Below are 20,870 nucleotides of genomic sequence, written 5' to 3' on the forward strand. Positions count from 1 at the left end.
GGTCCCCTCCCGAAAATCACTTAAACGCACATAACTCATTACTAAATTAAGATATCCATATAAAGTTTGGCAAAAAAATTGCTTATATACAGAGAAATATTACTGTGAAATTGTTTTCTTATCGATCCATAATTGATCATAGCTCCCTTTCAGAAAAACACTTAAAGGCACATAACTCATTACCAAATAATGATATAAATAAATACTATTTTTGTTCATAAATACTATTTTGTAATGCAAAAAGCACTTAATGCTATTTCAAAAATTTTTCACGATCGGTCTATATTTGGTCATATCTCTCATACTAGGTCCTGCCCCTATTAATACAAAAGTTGCTGGTGGAGGGTATTTAAGATTCGGCTCAGCCGAATATAGCACTCTAACTTGTTTTATATTTATATTGTGTGTAGAATGTAATTATGAGTATTGTGATTTTTTTTATACTTTTGTATATACATACATATGTAGTTATTTTTTATAATTTTAAGAATAAATTTTTTTATGTGTTTATAATTATTTTATAATTTTATTTTTAATTTTTATGCTTCGATATTTCTTGAAAAATCAATTTTTTTTTTTTAATTTTCAAACTAATAAAAATAATTTATTTAATTAATTTATTTGTTTAATTTGAAGAATTATTTTGTAACAATAATAACAGACTGATTTTGACAATGCAAGACTTGTTGTTTTTGTATTTATTGTTGCTCTGCTGTCATCTGTTACTAAAAAAAAACAAAAATCTATTACAATTCTAATAAATGCAATTATTCACAATGAATTGATAACATAAAACTATTTATTTTTAACACAACTACTATTAATAATTTATTTATTTAAAAAGCATTTTAACAAAAACTACTTTTAGAAACTGGCTTTCTCAATATTAATAATTGTATTATCCTTTAACAAATTTGTGCAAAATCCGTTTTACTTCTTTGTTTACATTTTGCATACGCCACCTTCTAAGGGCGTTAATTTATTTTCAAGCGACTTTGATTTCTAATTGAAAATATCCAGCATTGTGCTTTTAGCACTGTTTTTAGTGCTTTTAGCACTGTTTTTAGTGCTTTTAAAAAGTGCTTTTTGACGCGAAAAAATTTCGAGTTAGTGAGTAAATTTAAAAGTAACTTTATATTTTTTTGTAGGAAATTATAAAATATTTAAAAAATCTTATTTTTTTTAAGTAATTTTAATTTAATTTTTTTAAATTTTCTTGAAATTGTTAAATATATTGTCTGTTCTATGATTTTGAAATTGTAGGTTCTATGTGTTTTAAATGAAAGCGTTTTTTTGTTTCTATACCTAAACAGGATGTATATTAAACAGAATCTACAGGTCTACCAAATTTTACTAGAAATTTACCTACCCTTCATATATAAAGCCATCTTCAGAATGTGATGCGTGACATAATACTTCATTCCGAATTTGAGAAGGATTGATCTATAACTGATCATAGTCCCTGTATAAGGATCCCTTCAGGAAAGGTTTTACTTATTTAAAATACGAGTATTCCTTATTTAAAAATACGAAAATAGCGATGAAATTCGATGAAAACAAGTTTTTACAAAACAAAATTTTACGAGTATCAGTTCATAATTGACCCTATCCGCATATAAAGTCCGTTTCAGAAAATTACTATTACTCTTATGACTAAACTAAAAATACGACTACAGCGATGAAAAAAATAAGTGTTATACCAAAGAAGTCTTTCAACCAAATTTTAGCACAATCCCTCATGGCTGAGTTAAGAACAAATTATTTTTATGGTACATATAAAAACAATTTTTTCTCTAAAAATTGAAAAATATTTTTTTATTTACGAGAAATACGCGTGTTTTCTTCAATTTGGTGCTTTTCGAAATTTTAAAGTTGACAACGTTGAACATATCAATTGCCGGTAAAAAGAGCACAATTAAGAAGAAGAAAAAACAAATTTGTTTGCAAATTTTCATTTTGTTCACAAAAATAAAACAAAATTGTACAACAAAGTGTTTTGTAGTTTCAAATTGTGAAAAAATGGAAGATGATTACTTCAATGTGCCTTTAGAGGATGTGAAACGTGAATTACGGCGGGGCATCGTAGAGTGTCAGAAACGCGGCCTGTTGCACAGTGCCAAATGGTTGGCGGAAATGAACCATGGTCTGTGTGATGTTGACATCGATATGAATAGTGAGAAATGCGATTTCAGTGAAGTGGCTCTGGACGGTATAACACCGGTGGAATATGATAATTACTATTTGGCCAAATGTTATTTTGATGTCAGGGAATATGATCGAGCCGCCTATTTGGTGCGTAATGCTGAGTCGGCTGTGCCGAGATTTTTACATCTCTATGCCACCTATATGGGCTTGGAGAAGCGAAGATTGGACTCGACCACAGATCAGTCGAATCTCAATGATTCGGGACATGTTAAGGACTTGGCCGATTTGTTGGCCACATTGAAAGCTGAATATTCCCGTGGTCGTTTAGATGGTTATGGCATGTATTTGTACGGTGTTGTTTTAAAGGCTGTAGATCTTAATCAAGCTGCTCAGGAAGTACTCATACAATCAATACGTGCCGCTCCCATGCTGTGGGGTTCCTATGTGGAATTAGCTCCTTTAATTAAGGAAAAGGAGAAATTGCAGACCATGCATTTGGGTGGTCATTGGATGAGGCATTTTTTTGTGGCCCACACCTACATAGAAATGTATTTGAATGATGAGGGTTTGAAAGCGTATGAAGATCTACAGGCAGCTGGCTTTCGTAAATGTGTGTATGTTACATCACAAATGGCCTTGGCCTATCACAATAAGAGGGGTAAGTCTTTTCCGTTAAGGTTTGTTAAAAAATGTATTTATATGTTTTTTTTTTTTTAATCTATTCGTAGATGTTGATAAAGCTATAGAAATCTTCCAAGCTTTACAAGAAGCCGATCCATATCGTCTGGACAATATGGATACTTATTCTAATTTACTTTTTGTTAAGGAGTTAAAAACAGAAATGGCTCAATTGGCCCATAAGGTGGAGGGTATTAATAAATATCGTCCGGAAACCTGTTGTGTTATAGGTGAGTATAGAAACGTTTTTTAAAGGAATATGTTTTACTTGTTTGATTGTTTTTTAGGCAATTACTATAGCATACGCTGTGATCATTTTATGGCCATTACTTATTTCCAAAGAGCTTTGAAATTGAATCCCAAATATTTGGCAGCTTGGACTTTAATGGGTCATGAATTTATGGAGGTAAAAAATACAAATGCTGCCATACAAAGTTATCGCAAAGCGGTGGGTAAGTATCATTTTACAATTTATTTATGGGATGTAGTAAAGAGATTTCGCTGAAAAGAGTCTGTAAATTCATTGAAAGCAATCTTTCTAAAAATCCGGTCATTCGCTGAAAGATCGATCTTATGCTAAACGGACCTTTCTCTAAATTTACAAAATTCCGATATTTCACATTGTCTGTCGCTTTCGATTTTTTCTCCAAAAATTCATTTATTTTACAAAAATCTGAAATTTCACTAAAAACCGGATTTTTCATAAAACTAAAAACTCATCAAAAATCGAATTTTTCACTAAAATCCGGATTTTTCACCGAGTTTTTGTAAAAATCGATTTATTTACATAAAATTCGGATATTTCACTAAAAATATAATATTCACTTAAAAATCTGATATTTCACTGTAAATCTGATATTTCGCAGAAAATCCGATCTTTTTTAAAAAAATAGTTCTTTCTATAAAATGCGATCATTCAATGAAAGAAAACCTGTTATTAAAAAAGATCTATGATATTAAAAGAAACGATACTTCACTCAAGATCTGATCATTTTCACAAATACGATCATTCACTAAAAATTAGATCACTTACAGATTTCTGATATTAACAAAAAATTTTATTTTACTGAAAATTTGATCATCTTTGAAAATTCAATATTTTATTGAAAATATTTTACTGAAGAGATCTCCTCTTTTTAGTACAAGAACTCCTTCCTATCTTTCTCTAAAATGCGATCATTCACTAAAAATCTGCTATTAACAAACAACGATTCTCACTCAAGATTTGATCTTTTTCAAAAATGCGATCTTATATTGAAAATAAAATCAATAACAGATCTCTGGTATTCAAAAAAGATCTTTCACTGAAAATACAATCCTTTTCGAAAATATGATATTTTATTTGAAATACGATCTTACACACTTTCTCTCTTTTTTTCCTTAGAGGTCAATCGCCGTGATTATCGTGCCTGGTATGGTCTTGGTCAAGCTTATGAAATTCTAAAAATGAATCACTACAGTTTATACTATTTCAAAATAGCCCACAAACTGCGACCCTACGACAGCCGCATGTTGGTGGCACTAGGTGAAACCTATGAAAAGCTAGATAGATATGAAAATGCCATACAATGCTATAGTAAAGCTTGTGACGTGGGTGATATAGAAGGTATAGCCATGTATAAAATGGCCAATTTACATGAAAAACTAGGAGCCCTTGATCTGGCAGTAAAATGCTACATAATGTATTGTAATGATGAGCGGGCAGCAGCGGATAAACAAAGTTTATATCATGGCTATATGACATTGGCAAATTACTATGAGAGTAAAGAGGAATATGATAGAGCGTCACATTATGCCTATAAGTGTTTGGAATCAGATGATGTAAGTTTGTATAATATTTGAAGAAAATTTCTTTTTTAAGTTGTTCTTTTTGTTTTTGTATTTAAGCGTAAATCTGAAGCTAAATCTTTACTCAAAACCATAGAAAATAAACGTAAAATTTTAATATCTCTGGGTGCTGGGGGTACTTCAGGCTCTGGCAATAATGTAGCAAATGCCGATACCTCTTCTGATGGTGACATGGATATGGAATTAAGTGACTTTAAATTTAATGAATATATGATGAGCAATCGTGCTACCAGTTCGGCTGCTGCAGCAGTCGCTGGTAGTGGTGATACTTCGGTAAGTTTTAAAACTTCTGCCAATATGACCAATGAAGTTGGCACCAGCACAAGTCAAGGTACACTGGATGTACAACAGGGTAAAATATCTGTGATTGTGGGCGATGATATGTCTTTAAGTGAAAGCGATATGACAGCCAATACCTCTATAGCCACAAATACACCTTCAAATATACACTCACGACGCACATTGGCTTCAGCTTCGAATGCGGCACATAATATTGTGGAAACAGAAGAAGATGATGATACTCATTCGATGGAAATGTCTTCTATATCTATCGATTAAGGAAATTTACAAACTTTAAAATGAATTAAGTTAACAACGGACGAAAAATTAATCCTGTTTCAGTATGATTGGTCTGCTAATTTAAAGAAATACAAAATAATCCTAAGGTATGCTTAACAATATTTTTTCTTTTTATTTCTTTCCTTTCTCTCTCTATATTTCATTTCTTTTTTGGAAATTTTTTCTTTGTTTTTTGCATTTATTTAACCATATTGGTTTTTTGTTTGCTTCGAAATCCAATTTTTTTTTTTCTAATTGAAATAGTTTTATTAACTATTTCATTTACTATTCGGTATTCTCATTATTAAGTTTAAGCTTATTATTAAAATGAAAGTTTAGTTTAAATGATTTAAACGTTTTATATTTAAGTTCCTTATTTGCATTTTTTCTTCGCCTATTTTGATGATTACCATGTGTTCAGAGTTGTTATTTAAGTAAATCTAAAGAAATTTAAATAAATTTGTACAAAAACCAATATGTTGCTTTAAACTTGAATGATCAGAAGATACTGCTGTTCAGTTCGGCGTATCTTTTAGTTAACATTAACTATTTAAATATAAAGATCAATATTTCTTTATCTGCGTTAAATATGACATTTAGTTTAATCGATGTTCTTCCATGCCTGTCCTTATGACAGGTCGATTTTTAAGTTGTTTTCAACCTAAAAACATTTCTACAATCTACAAACTGGCGCGAATGTATAACTTGCCAATGCTCTAACAGCAGCTAAACTATCGTCATATGTGAATTGTCACAACTGACCTAAGATCTATATGATTCCGTATCATTTCCGTCGCTTTCCACATCACTAGGATCTCTGCTTGAATCTATGATCTGTAATTCCACAAGGGGAGTTACTATGATCAAGTAAGTTTTAATTAACGAAGACTCATAGAGTGTTAATAGATTCCTAGCCGCGTTACTCGCTACAAAATGTTTTATAGTTGAAAGATAAAGAATGATGTCCAAGGTCTCTTGTGGAGTATTAATAATGACACCAGTAATGTTAATAGAGTCACACCTTTAAGCTTTATTGAGCATCTTCCGATAACTGTTCTCTCTGAAAGCTATCACTAGACAATACTATAAATTAGGATATGCCTAACAACCGAAGTGTTAATCCAATTTACCGCAATTCTTACTTATAGAATTTTTGCATGAGTTCAAATTCAATTCATTGAGTGCCTTCCTCATTCTAAATACTAAACTCCTCTAGATAAACTTCATTCTTGCATTGGCTGCCCAAACTTTTCTAACTTATACCGTCTGGTAAATAATACTAGTTCAGTCCTTTTGCTCTCGCCCATATCAAGAGCTAACCTAAGCCACGATATTCCTGCCTTTTGAATGAAGTAGCCACAATAGGAGGTATAAAATAACCCCCCGTTTCGTCGCCTAAATCTCTTATTATTGAAAGCTCCTTCTATATCCAAAAACGAAGCAAGAGTATCGTCCATATTATTTAAGCCGTGCTCAATACAACTTATAATCTCATGCAACGCATTTCCAACAGATTTACCTTTAAGGTTGGCATGTTGAGCGTCAATAATGATATGAATTTCACTATTAAGTATATGATAGGTCTAAAAATGTTGGGCTTTGAGTAACCTCCCTTCCCGGCCTACGACTGCAAATATAAATATAAATAATCAGCAGAAGAGGTAATTTCCTTAGTAGAGCGGGAAATAGCTATCCGACCCCGGTGATTTGAAAGAGTTAACTGAATTGGTATTGATTCCTCTATATCCAAAAATGCGGCAAGAGTATCGTCCCTATTCTTCAAGCCGTGCTCAATACAACTTACCACCTCATGCAACGCACTTTCAACAAATTTACCTTTAGATGATAGGTCTAAAATCGTTTGGCTTTGAGTGGCCTGTCTTACCGGCCTACTACTGCAAAGGTATCTGCTATAAATAATCAGCAGAAGAGGCAGCTTCCTTAGTAGAGTGGCAAATATGTCATCCGACCCCGGTGTATTCAGAGGGTCGATTGGATTGACCGGCCCTACTAACTTTTCCTAGTGACTATCTCCTCTATACAACTGGAGGTGCGACTTGACACAAAGTTCCATTGGTTGTCAACCACACCTTCAGTTTGCCAGACAACCCGGAAAATGTAGTGTCTATAAGTAGAGTCAAAGTCTAAGAGTGTCCATAAGTAGAGTCAAAGTCCATGAGCTTTCACTCATTTGGATGTAAGGTAAGACCTTTGGGATAGTATCCGTCGAAATCTGGACAACTTGTTGACATTATTAATAGATTAATAGTACTGGGACCGTGAAATCCGCTTTATACTTCAGAGCTAAACTCCGTCCATGAGCTCTCTTATGGACGTATCCGTCGGAATCTGGACAACATTTTGACATTATCAATGCATTTACAGTACTGGGACCATGAAATTCTTTTTTGAAATTCGCTTTATACTTTTTGTAGTTGTTCCAGTCAAAGGCTTAGCCCTTGACCTGTAAGCTTAGCCCTATTTCCTAACAGTAGACCTTTGAATTCTAAGTTCCTTAGTCCACCACCGTAAAATATCACAGCCTTCCTTTAGTAGGTCCGTGAATTTGTTCACAACATCCTCTCATTAGGATTGCAGTATACATTAGATTTAAATGTACTTCATAGAGATCCCATAAATAAAGCGGTGTAGAATCGTCTATAATAGAGAGCCACATTTCCATCCGTCTTATAAACATACATACCTCATTTAGTCCAATGGATTTATGGACTAATACAGTACAAATAGAACAATTATTGGGTTAGAACCTCAGCTTCAAACTCTTAGATTAAAGTTTAGTTTAATTTTATTACAAAAATAGAGTATTTATTTAACAATCATAAATAAAAAAAATAACATATTGCCTTAGTCCATACTTAAGTCTAATATTAATTACAAAAATTCATTGAGCCTTTTTAATACGTATTACTAAACTAATAAAAAATAAAATCTTCAATACCAATATCCATATAAGTAAAGCACCAACATCACAACCATAAAAATCTCCCGACATGCCCAAGTCCTTTAAAAACTTGGCAGGATTTTTATAATAACAAAAATCCTCCGTACAATTTAAAATGGGACGGTCATAAGCGTATAAAGCACGCATAAAACCCTCCAAAGAATAACGGAAAAATGAAATATCACATAAAAATCTCAAAAAATAGGCCACCTCATAAATGCGTATAAAGAAACCGGAAAATATCATAATGGGTATGGTAACACCGGGCACCAAAAAGACACCCAACTGAAAATAAAAGAGATTTAAAGAACTTGTTTTTTATATATTGAATCAAAAAAAAAAAAACTCACCTGCATATCAAACAGGGAACCAAATACCAAACCAATAAAATGTCCTATTATGGACGTTAGCAGACATATACCCCAACACATGACAAAACGTCCCACATCATGAGGCTGTCCCGTCATATAGTAGGCTATAGACATTAAGAGTGTAGGACATATAAATTGTAGTGGTAAATCTGATACAATTTTAGCCATATAATAGGCTTTTATAGAATACCAGCCATTTAGATATTCTCTAATGAAAACAGCACATTCTTGCGGGCATAGAAATATGGAGGGCATAGCATTACCAAAGAATACAAACATTACCACAAAAAATATACAGGAAGAATTGGTTAAAGCTTTCGCACCATCATTGCCAATATTCCAGAAAACAATGCCCAATAGTATGGCCACCACTATGTGCATTATAATGCGCAGTTGTACAGCAATCTGGAAAGATGAGAGAATGAAGAAGTTTTCGTCTTTATTGAGAAAATAACATTTGCAATTTTTGAATATAGTTTCTTTGATGTCGAAAAAAACGAATGTTGTATAAAAACCGAAACCCTGTCTCGTCGTAAAAACGGTCGGTTTTTAAGATATTTTTGGGTCCAATATTCTTTCAACTTGAGGGCAATAGAAACAGAAGGTTCTAATTGAAATTCTCTGGAAATCAAAGCTTTATCCCGAAAATAGTTTGATCTCCGTGTAAATCTGAATGAGATGGATGTAATCATCTGCGATGTCTCGTACATGATTAACACCGACGACACTAAAACAAAAATCGTGCGATCGGGGCTTCCAGTCGTGTATATGGAATTGATACCTATCATCTGATGTGGCAAATCATTACGAAGTGGACTGTATTGAATTCTGAGTTATCAACAGATTCCTGGTAATATTATTGAGGATATATACAACATATACGAAGTTGATATATATGTATATACTGTAAGTCGAGCTTCGATAAGGGTTGGTTCTTGAATGCCGGTTATCTTTAAGTGAGATGGCGACAACAGATACCTGACAATATATTGCAGATTCTCTGGTATTTCACTAGCAGAGGAATATACCGATAGTTTTGTTGGTATACCGCTTTTCGGACACCCCCGCATGAATCAGGTGGTCAAATGAGGCTACCTGTAGAACGGTGAAGACAATTTGGAGATCATACAACCAACCACGAGCATCACCCTTAATAAATTTCTCCCGAGCTCTTCTATGGAACATAATTGCAGTAGCTATCGGTCATTGTCCTTTTAAATTTTGGCCTAGGATACTTAATACTTCATATAACGACTTCTGTAAAGTAACCAAGACAAATAAGATAATATAACTTTCTTTGCCATAGTTAGGCCCTAGCGAAACATAGTTTTGACACGCCCTTAATTCATTATTAGCAGGTCTTGACAAACGTATCCGAGGTGAATATCCTAAAGATAAATTCATTTTTTCGTGCGACAAACTGGATTGGATAGTAACTAATCACAATTCTTTAAAGCTATCATTAAGTGAACAATTTTTGATGGCCTGAAGTGTGTCTCCAATGGGGGAAAAACACGGAACAACCTGCTCAATTAACTTAACTTAGTTCGTCGATATCGCAAGAAATGAGAGTATGATTGCATTTCTTTCGAAATTAAGGAAATGGGAGTACGACCTTTTAATTGAAATTCTTATGAAATGAAAGGAGATTTGGGTATGATTTCCTATCGAAAAGAAGGAACAATCCCAAGAATACGAAATACAGTTTCAGTGATCATAAACATACGCGTTCCACGATATCAGAAGAAATTATGTGGAAAATACTTTAATTGTTGTTCTTTTCAACTCAGTTTTCCTTTGACGTCCTCGAAATAGGAACAGGACTTTCTAATTGAAGTTCTCTAGCAATCAAGGAACAAACCCAAGAAAACAGTTTGAAGTTAATCAACATATCTATGGATAACCCAGTTGTTAAAAGAAGCTATTCTCTGGGCAAAAACTTTCACCAGAAAAAGGTAGAGATATCCTAAACTTAAGATTCTTCTAGTCTTGCAAATAGTTTAGCCTTCTTAAGTTGGTGCCCGACAGAACATTCATCTTGATGTTGAGACAATTTGTTGAGCGGGTTGTTGACCAACTAACAAAGGTAATCAACATGTCAGTGATAAGTAAGCCTAGTTGTTATAACAGTTCCGCTGTTGAAGGAGTCTATTTCGTGGGGGAACAACTTTTACAGACTTGACAATCTTTGGACGATGGAGATTTTGGCCATCCGAAGCGAAGATCCAATTGTCTGGGAAACAAGTAGCCTTGTCATATAGAATGACAGGAAAAAGGTACAGTTATCCTAATCCTTCAAGGATCCTACAGACTGAAACGCATTCTGTCGCCTATTGTGAAGAGTTTTGAGAAACTTCTTCTCCAAGGAAAAGGAAATACGGTTCTCTAATTGTAATTATTTCAACATCAAGGAACAGTTTGAAACGGTAGTTATCCTCATCCTTAAAGGATACTAGCGGCTGAAACGCTTTCTGTTACCTATTGCGAAGATTTTTGAGAATCGTTTCCTGCAAGGAAATGGGAATACTTTTTTCTAAAAGTGGAGAAAAGCATCGTAATCCTTACAGGATTATACTGGCTGAAACGCATTCTGCCACCTATTGCATTTGAGAATCTTCTTTTCCAACGAAATGGGAATACAATTCTCAAATTGTAACCATTTCGACATCAAAGAACTGTTTAAGAGATCTTAGTTATATGAAATTTTCAAATTTCAATAAAATATTCATTTGCACTTACCATATTCCTACACATTGAAGTCATTGATCTCTTCATTAGCACCACAAATTGACGCCAAACCGTTACCTGTTCCTTGGGCCGCAATGCACAATTATCCAGCTGGCAATGTGAACTCGTTATTGCAGCTAATGTTAAAGTATTCATATCCAACGATATGTGAGAACTTGAGTTTGTTAAAAGGCCCACTAAAATAATTTAAGAAAAAGTTCATTAAATAAATAATAATTTAATAATAAAACCTACTAGTTTCAGTGCCACTGGAGGGAATAGATTTTAGGGCATGTTTTAAATGATTGTTATCAATAAGTTTTCTTAAATTTGGATTATCCACATCACTGCTGACCTCTAGAACTGTAAAATAATACACATTATAAAATACGTTTATTTGGTAAAGCTTTTTCCAAATCCCACCAAAATCTGCAGGATTATAGTATTGAGGACATTCAAACCCGGCCTTTTGAAAGCAATTAATCATTTGTTCTTGAGCACCCGAATATAATACCCGACCATCGGACATTACTAAAATATCATCGAATAATTGCATTAAACGTGAACTGGGCTGATGAACAACACACACTATTAGACGGCCATCACGAGCTAATCTCCTCAAATACGTTAAAACCTGAAAACTGGCCACACTATCTAGACCACTGGTGGGCTCATCGAAAAACATTATAGGCGGATTTGTAACCAATTCCACGCCTATAGATAAACGTTTGCGTTCACCTCCCGATAGATTACGTACTAAAGTATGGCGACTGCGTTCCATATTAAGCATTAGTAATATATCTTTGATCTATTGGAAAGGGGAATTATTATTAGTTATTCTTATATTAACTATTAAACACTTACAATTTGTTCCTTTTCTTTTTGCTTGGTCTGTGTTGATAATTTTAATTCAGTTGATATTTTCAATGTTTCTTCTACCGTCAACAGATCCAACATGGCAAAGTCTTGCGCTATATACGAGGACATTTTACGAAACTCTATTAAATTTCTTTCTTCGCCATTTATAAGAAAATTGCCGCTAACCCCGGAAGCTCTAAAGTAAATAAAATAAAAAGAAATAAAATAAGAAAAATATACTAATACTGATCTTACAACAAACATACTTAAAACCTGAGAGAACATTTAACATGGAAGTTTTACCAGCACCTGAGGGACCCAGAATGGCTGTTAAACGTCCAGATTTGAATTCACCACAAGCATCGTGTAGTATTTTATTTTCTGCAAGAAATATGGGGTAAGTCAATCAATTTTATTAATTCCTTATTTTAAATGATTATTTAAAAAAAGATTTATGGATTTCTGATAAAACAAGACCCTTCTTTTCGGAAAATCTTTAGCTTATCAACCTCGCCACTTGAATTTTTTTCTCAATTAAATCTTAAATTACCATTAATTAAAAGGGAAATCTTAATTACCATTAATTAAATACGACCTATTATATCAAAACACTCTTTAATTACATTTAATAATAGTTTTCTCTCTATATTATACATATATTTGCTAAATTTGTTTGCTAAAGATAATAAATATTGCATTTATTTATAATCTAATCATTTTATTTAATCGTGTTTTAACGGAATATAAGCAAATGAAATAATTAAATAATGTCTTATAACACAAAATTTAATTCTATTTACAAAGAACTAAAATCAGATTATGATAATCTATATTATAAGCAATAAAAGTTTTTTTATTTAGTTGTACTACATCTATACTTTCTCGATTGGTTATAGTGCGAATTTTTATTTTTAGCGCTTAATAGGAATTATAAAGCATATCGAGGGACTATATTCAATAGTCTCTATCTAAAATAATACAAGTTTTCAGGAGAGCAAAAAAACTGTTTATTTCGCTAGTTCGTGAAGATTTTTTAATTTTTTCTTTTACAATATATTTTTACGACCATATTCTAAACCATTATATAAAAAGAATTTTAATTTTTGCATTATTTACAAAATTATTCACAAATTTATATCAGATAGAGCTTATTTTTCTACGAAAATGTTCATTCAACCAACAGATAGAGTTTTTCATGGAAACATAAAATTTTTATTTGAATTAAAATCAATAAATATTATATTTTATACAATTTAATGGAGGAAAAGAAACCAAATTGTTGAAAAAGCAACAGATTATAATGTTTTGGTCCAAAATCAATGTTATATGGTTAAACACGACAATAAAATTGATTTAATTAGTATCATAATGAGCGATATCTCAAAAACTATTAGGCCGATTTTAAATATTTTGACGGATTTGTGTTCAGCATGTCCAAATTATTAAGAAGACTTGTTTTGCAACAGAAAATTATCCAAAGGGATCGAGTTTGAAGCAATTTTTGGATAAGATAGAGAGTTTTGCATTCAGAATTTTTCTTTTTTTAAGATAGAGAAATTTAAAAAATGCTATAAAATTGCCAAAAAATATTTTTTTTCTTTGAAATTTATATCACTGATGCGCGATAGTTTGCTGAATATTTTGCCATCAAAATCTCATTTTCATAAAAATGACAGATAGCGACTATTGAATATAGTCCCTGGATATATAAATTGCTGTGTTGTTAAGTCAATAAGTTACACCTTAAAATATATATTAACCTTGACGGATTTTCGCAGGACATAGTCAAGTGACTTGAATATTAATCCGTCGAAGAATAAAATCTGCCTTTTCACAAGAAAGAAGAACATTTAGACTAGACTAGACTAGACTATAGACTAGACTATAGACTAGACTAGACTATAGACTAGATTATAGGCTGGACTATAGATTAGACTAGACAATAGACTAAACTATAGACTAAACTATAGACTAGACCATAGACTAGACTAGACAATAGACTAGACTAGATAATAGACTAAACTATAGACTAGACTAGAGTATAGAATAGACTAGAGTATAGACTAGACTAGAGTATAGACTAGACTAGAGTATAGACTAGACTAGAGTATAGACTAGAGTATAGACTAGACTAGAGTATAGACTAGACTAGAGTATAGACTAGACTAAAGTATAGGCTAGACTAGAGTATAGACTAGACTAGAGTATAGACTAGACTAGAGTATAAACTAGACTAGAGTATAGACTAGACTAGAGTATATACTAGATTAGAGTATAAACTAGACTAGAGTATAGACTATGAAATAGACTAGACTATAGACTAGACTATAGACTAGACTATAGACTAGACTATAGACTAGACTAGACTAGACTATAGACTAGACTATAGACTAGACTATAGACTAGACTATAGACTAGACTATAGACTAGACTATAGACTAGACTATAGACTAGACTATAGACTAGACTATAGACTAGACTATAGACTAGACTATAGACTAGACTATAGACTAGACTATAGACTAGACTATAGACTAGACTATAGACTAGACTATAGACTAGACTATAGACTAGACTATAGACTAGACTATAGACTAGACTATAGACTAGACTATACTAGACTATAGACTAGACTATAGACTAGACTATAGACTAGACTATAGACTAGACTATAGACTAGACTATAGACTAGACTATAGACTAGACTATAGACTAGACTATAGACTAGACTATAGACTAGACTATAGACTAGACTATAGACTAGACTAGACTAGACTATAGACTAGACTATAGACTAGACTATAGACTAGACTATAGACTAGACTATAGACTAGACTATAGACTAGACTATAGACTAGACTATAGACTAGACTATAGACTAGACTATAGACTAGACTATAGACTAGACTATAGCTAGACTAGACTATAGACTAGACTATAGACTAGACTATAGACTAGACTATAGACTAGACTATAGACTAGACTATAGACTAGACTATAGACTAATAGACTATAGACTAGACACTAGACTAACCTGACTATGCCTATGACTGACTATAGGACTAAAGGCCTATGCAATAATCATAGGACACTTAGGAATGATTTAATCGTAAGCAGGACCACAAAGAACCTTGTGAGTGACTCCAATGGGACGAGGATGAATTTATACACTGAACTACAACGAACCCAAATACTCTGGAGTATCACATGCGGGGCGTTTGGAAGCTTTAAACATATTTTCGAAATTTTCGAAAAAAAGTTTTGAATCCTTGTGATCTAAATATAATTTTAACAGTTTATCTGAGAACAATCAATCAAATTATTTGATACATTATTAAGTAATAAATATATTACTTAATATATTTATTACTTAATATTTTAATTATTATTCGGTCTGTAAATCTCTAGAATGATTTTATCTCTATATTATTTTCGGCCGTAATGTATAAAACTCAGGTCAAAAGTTACATTTTTATGACACACGTTTATGGTTTTTAGTTAAACTTATTATTATTTTAGTTGCTTAATCTTAAAAGCACAGTAATTAATTTTGCAAGATCATAAAAAGGTCATTATACAAATAGATTTCAATTAGCATCAATAGTTATTAATAATGGAAAACAAAATTCCCTGAATTACTTCTCTCTGTAATTGGCTAATCTACATACTAAATCCACCAAGTTTAAAATATTATAACGTTAGTGTTCTAAGGTCATCATAATAACTATTGAGATTTTACCATTTGACAACGTTATAAACCTCTCCGTATGTATGTCTGATAAGGGTTGTTGTAACAGTTCGACTGTGGACGATAGTTATTTCCTAGGGGATAAACTTTCGGCTGATGTACCTTTTAAGATGTTGAAAATCTTTGTTCGGTATGATTCGGGTCGTTTCGGAGCGAAGATCCTATTGTCGTGGAAACAGGTGCCTAATGGTTGTGAAACTCAAAAACAATTAACCAAAGGAATTAATCTTTTTTCTACCGTATTCCTAGGGGTTCCGATTTCAACTAATCGGTGTCATATTTCCATATTGTCCAAACAATTGATCCGTTTATTACTGCAGTTACTTAGTTTCTAACTCAGATTTATGCTAGAAACCAGATTTTTCCATAGCACAATTCTTGATACCAGAATACAGTCCCAACCTAGTAGCTTAACTATCTTTCTGCCGAAGACATTTGAGAAAGTATTCTTAAAGAACTCTAAAAGAAGAATATGATTAAAAAATGCATGTTAAATTTTTAATAAATTATCAGCATTTTTATTTCTACCATTTCAAAGTTGATAACAATTATCCAAATTTCGAATGTTGTTGTAATTGTTGTCTAGCCGATTATTGATTAATGTGTTCTTCAACATTATATACATACAATTCTAATTAATCGCTTGATTATCGACAAAATAAAAGTGCTAAATGAATTAGCAAAAGTTATGATTATGTTAATACTAAGCTAAAATTTTTTATCGGTGGGATCACTGCAGTTTCGCTAGAAAATTCAAAATTCCAAGTTCAATAGAACTTATACGAACAATTGGCCATTGTTAGCCATGACTTTTTACCATCATTCCGGTATGAATTCCACGTCAAAAGACTACTTTTTTGGGGCCAATGTCGAATAAGCTCTTCTAAAGTGAAGCTTATATTAGAAAGAGAGAGTGAGAGTGGCATCGATAGATACAAAAAGTTTTTCGACGGTCTAAGTTTTGGTCTATATGACCAGTAGGTCAATACATTCATTAGTGATCTACATCGATCGAAACAAATAGCGAGTCAAAACTTTCAACTCTTGTTAACCGCGGCAGGTTCTTCCCTATTTCTGCTATTGGCGGTGGGCGACATTAATGCGGTAACCTGAAAACGCGGTATGATGGCGTTTCTAGGAATGTCGTTCAAAGCTGTTGTTAACGAATTACGATCCAAGGTATACTGCACATTTCTTCGTAGGATCTCTTCGTATACACAAAGGTCCTTTCTGACATAACTCCTCCGGTATTTGCATGCAGCCCGCTGCAGTCCGTAGGGCAGCATTTTGTCAGCTTTGAATACTTCTCCACTGGGTATCACTCAGCGAAGGAGATCACACTGGAGCAGCATAATTGACCACTGATCTGCCAATTGTTTTATAGGTAGCCAACAAGGATTCTTTGTCCATTTCCCAAGTGTTGCCAGCTAGCGCTTTGATGATCTTGTTTCTACTTCGCAATCTGCTCATAATTACAGTGGCATGATCCGAGGAGGTAAACAGACTGTCAAAGGTGAGCCCCAAAATCTTTACAGTCCGAGTGGTTAACAGTCGGTACTCGGGTTCCATCGACTACGACGTCTGATAGACGTCTTAGTCGATGGTTATCCTTGAAACTATCACGACTTCGCTGGTGATAGTTTCAGTGATATTCATTCACTTGATCACATAGCACATCGACGTTTTGGCCAGTCGCCATAATGGTGTAACTTCCACACCTTGTTAAGTTGTGGGGAGTTTAGAGAGGTAGACATTAGATAGTAGGGGGACACCGCCCTTTGGTACTCTTTGTTTAACTCTATGGGTTTTTGAACACTTTTCTCTTAACTCGCTGGTGATAGTTTCAGGGATAACCATTCACTCGATCACATAGCTTATCAACGTTTAGGCCCGTCGCCATCATGGTACAGTCGTCGAGGTGTGGGGAGTTTAGAGAGGTGGATGTTAAACAGTAGGGGAGATAGGGCAGCTCCCTTTGGTACTCCTTGTTTGATTCTACGGCCTTTTAAACACTTGTTTCTAAACTCAACGAACTACTGACGACCACTCAAATAATTCACAATCCATTTCTTCAAGTTGTTGGTCATGGTAGGCTGCTGGAAGTCCTGGAAAAGTGTGGTATGGCTGATTGTATTGAATAGCTTCGATAAGTCCAGCGCCACTAGAAGTGCCCATTCACAAGGTCTGGTAAGGTCTGAGTGGTTATGGCGGTTAATGCTGAGGTGGTGCTGTGTATCTTACGGAATCCACTCTGATCGTCTGGTTCAGTTATATAGCAGTTCATGAAAGAGTTAACTTTGATTAGGTTGATTAGCTCCAGGTTGTCGTAGCTTCTCACATATGCTTTATGGACACAAACTAAGGCAATTTTTACCCAATCCTCTATTCCTTTCGAATATATGATCACAATATTATTACTGTGTATCTTACGGAATCCACTCTGATCGTCTGGTTCAATTATATAGCAGTTCATGAAGGGGTTAACTTTGATTAGGTTGATTAACTCCGGATAGTCGTAGCTTCTCACATATGCTTTATGGACACAAACTAAGACAATTTTTACCCAATCCTCTATTCCTTTCGAATATATAATCACAATACTTTTAATGGCTGGGTAATGATTACATTTACAATTATATTTGAAGTAATTGTAATTGAAGCTTTCCCAACATTACAATTATTTTTAACTGAAGAATCTCAGTAATTGTAATTGGAACAACTTCAAATACAATTACTTGCAATTGTTTTTTTTTTTCATTTACACATTACAAGTAATTGTAATTGACTATGTAATGAATTACTTTATATAATTATTACTACCCCAAGCCTGATTATCACTGAGAAATATTTTATATTTCAATCAACAAAGAAATCACTCTTTCAAACATTAGCTATAGACATTGCCGGTTATAGTTCAGTTATTATGATATATCACAATTACAATTGTTGTTTCTTGAGAACAATAATTCAGCACATGATTATAATGATGACGAATATATAAAATATTTCCACGAAATATTGTTTGTTGCACTTACTTTGTTTATAAACATAATTAATATTGCTGAAATGTAATCTCAAGTTGTTGGAACTAATAAAATAGCCGGATGAAGAAGAGGGTTGTTGTGTGTTGTTGGATGATAATATAGAATTTTCATGTAAAATATCACCATTACTATGTGTTGTTTTTGCCGCTGTCGCTGTAGTTTTCATTGGCAATTGTAATTGATCCTCGTTATCAGACATTTTTTTTCTTTCGACACTTATTTTGTTAGAATTTTAAAGAGATTTATTTATTTTGTTTTCTTATTTGACGAATTATTACGAATATTAAAACATTTTCGTTAATATTTAGCCACTCCCGTTAATTTGCGACGTTATTATGATTTTTAAGCTATTTTTCTATATATTTTCTAATTGATTTCTTGCTTTTTTGATAATTTTCTTTGCAATTTACTGTTTTCTTTCGAAAAACACAACCGTCTGGCCGTTTTGCACTCATTAATTTAAAATTTTAAAATTACTCAAGTATGTATATTTTTTGCAACTTTTATTGATATTTTATACGTTTATTTGTAGATTTTTTATTTGTTTTTCTTTTATTTAATAACCTTTGTTAAAGAAAGATTTAGATAATGTTTCAAGTACTTTATTGTTTTTGTTTTTATTTATATTATTCGCTTCTTATTTGTTTATTGATTTGTTAGATTAATAATAATACGTTTACATGTTCAATTTTGTTGCAGTTAAGAATTTTATATTTGTTTTTTATTTTTAATTTCTAAGACCAGTGTGCAACTTGTCTGGCTGACCGTTAAAACTAAACTAAATTGCATTTTGACTCAGTTGCAAGTCGAGAATTTGTTTGTAAAACGCTTCGCTACGAGTATGATTTGAGTGATTTTTCTTACAGTGTTGACCAATTAATTAGCAGTGGCGTAAGAAGTACTAAGCAAATATTTATTATCAATGTAAATGTATTGCGTTCTGTTTAATTTTCTGTTTTCTTGTATTGGTCAAGATCATTTTTCTGTAATAGGCGATTTAAATAACTTTGATCTTATAATTTATTATTGATAAGCTAATATACAATTATGTTGTTGAGACTATATGATGACTGATCAAGGAGTTTCGATCTTTTCGTATATATTGATCTTTAACCTTAATTTTTGATAAGCTGAAACACAATCGTATTATTGTGGCATGTGCAGATCCAGGGGGGGTTACAATTTATTGGTAAAACGGAAGGAAAATTTAAAATTAAAGCAAAATGCTCAACTCAAACGGTGGAGCGCCTGTGATAGAAATGATCACAGTCTAGACTTTTAGACAAGACTATAGACTAAAGTATAGAATGTAGACCAGACTATAGACTAGATTAGACTATAGACTAGAACATAGATCAGACTATAGACTAGACTATAGACTAGACTATAGACTAGACTATAGACTAGACTATAGACTAGACTATAGACTAGAACATAGATCAGACTATAGACTAGACTATAGACTAGACTATAGACTAGACTATAGACTAGACTATAGACTAGACTATAGACTAGACTATAGACTAGACTATAGACTAGACTATAGACTAGACTATAGACTAGACTATAGACTAGACTATAGACTAGACTATAGACTAGACTAGACTAGACTATAGACTAGACTATAGACTAGACTAGACTATAGACTAGACTATAGACTAGACTATAGACTAGACTAGACTATAGACTAGACTAGACTATAGACTAGACTATAGACTAGACTATAGACTAGACTATAGACTAGACTGTAGACTAGACTATAGACTAGACTATAGACTAGACTATAGACTAGACTATAGACTAGACTATAGACTAGACTGTAGACTAGACTATAGACTAGACTATAGACTAGACTATAGACTATACTATAGACTAGACTATAGACTAGACTATAGACTAGACTATAGACTAGACTATAGACTAGACTATAG

The 20,870-nt window shown here is 32.8% G+C and overlaps 2 protein-coding genes across 3 annotated transcripts; one reads left to right on the forward strand and one right to left on the reverse strand.

The window, feature by feature from the left end:
• Positions 1–1,886: 1,886 nt before the first annotated feature.
• Positions 1,887–12,348, forward strand: LOC119609841 (cell division cycle protein 23 homolog). 2 transcript variants are annotated; one of them, XR_005231958.1, is made up of 6 exons: positions 2,020–2,803; positions 2,874–3,053; positions 3,111–3,275; positions 4,208–4,644; positions 4,711–5,336; positions 12,238–12,348. XR_005231958.1 is itself a non-coding variant. In XM_037964813.1 (5 exons), the coding sequence occupies exons 1-5, from the start codon at positions 2,020–2,022 to the stop codon at positions 5,227–5,229; spliced, it is 2,085 nt and encodes a 694-aa protein (XP_037820741.1). In that variant the 5' UTR covers positions 1,887–2,019; the 3' UTR covers positions 5,230–5,349. The 2 variants fall into 2 exon arrangements, 1 of the variants encoding a protein (XP_037820741.1); XM_037964813.1 differs by lacking the exon at positions 12,238–12,348 and having other exon boundaries at positions 1,887–2,803; positions 4,711–5,349.
• On the reverse strand, positions 8,018–19,700 carry LOC119609842 (ATP-binding cassette sub-family G member 4). Its single transcript, XM_037964814.1, has 8 exons — positions 18,931–19,700; positions 12,414–12,528; positions 12,154–12,343; positions 11,713–12,097; positions 11,545–11,652; positions 11,302–11,486; positions 8,542–8,967; positions 8,018–8,476 (listed from the first exon to the last, which is right to left on the reverse strand). Exons 1-8 carry the CDS (start codon positions 19,136–19,138, stop codon positions 8,132–8,134), a joined length of 1,962 nt encoding a protein of 653 aa, XP_037820742.1. The 5' UTR covers positions 19,139–19,700; the 3' UTR covers positions 8,018–8,131.
• Positions 19,701–20,870: the final 1,170 nt, after the last annotated feature.

Source organism: Lucilia sericata, unplaced genomic scaffold (assembly GCF_015586225.1).
Source record: "Lucilia sericata isolate MDLA Ls3-8-SP2 unplaced genomic scaffold, ASM1558622v1 Contig001066F_arrow, whole genome shotgun sequence".
Lineage (NCBI taxonomy): Eukaryota > Metazoa > Arthropoda > Insecta > Diptera > Calliphoridae > Lucilia > Lucilia sericata.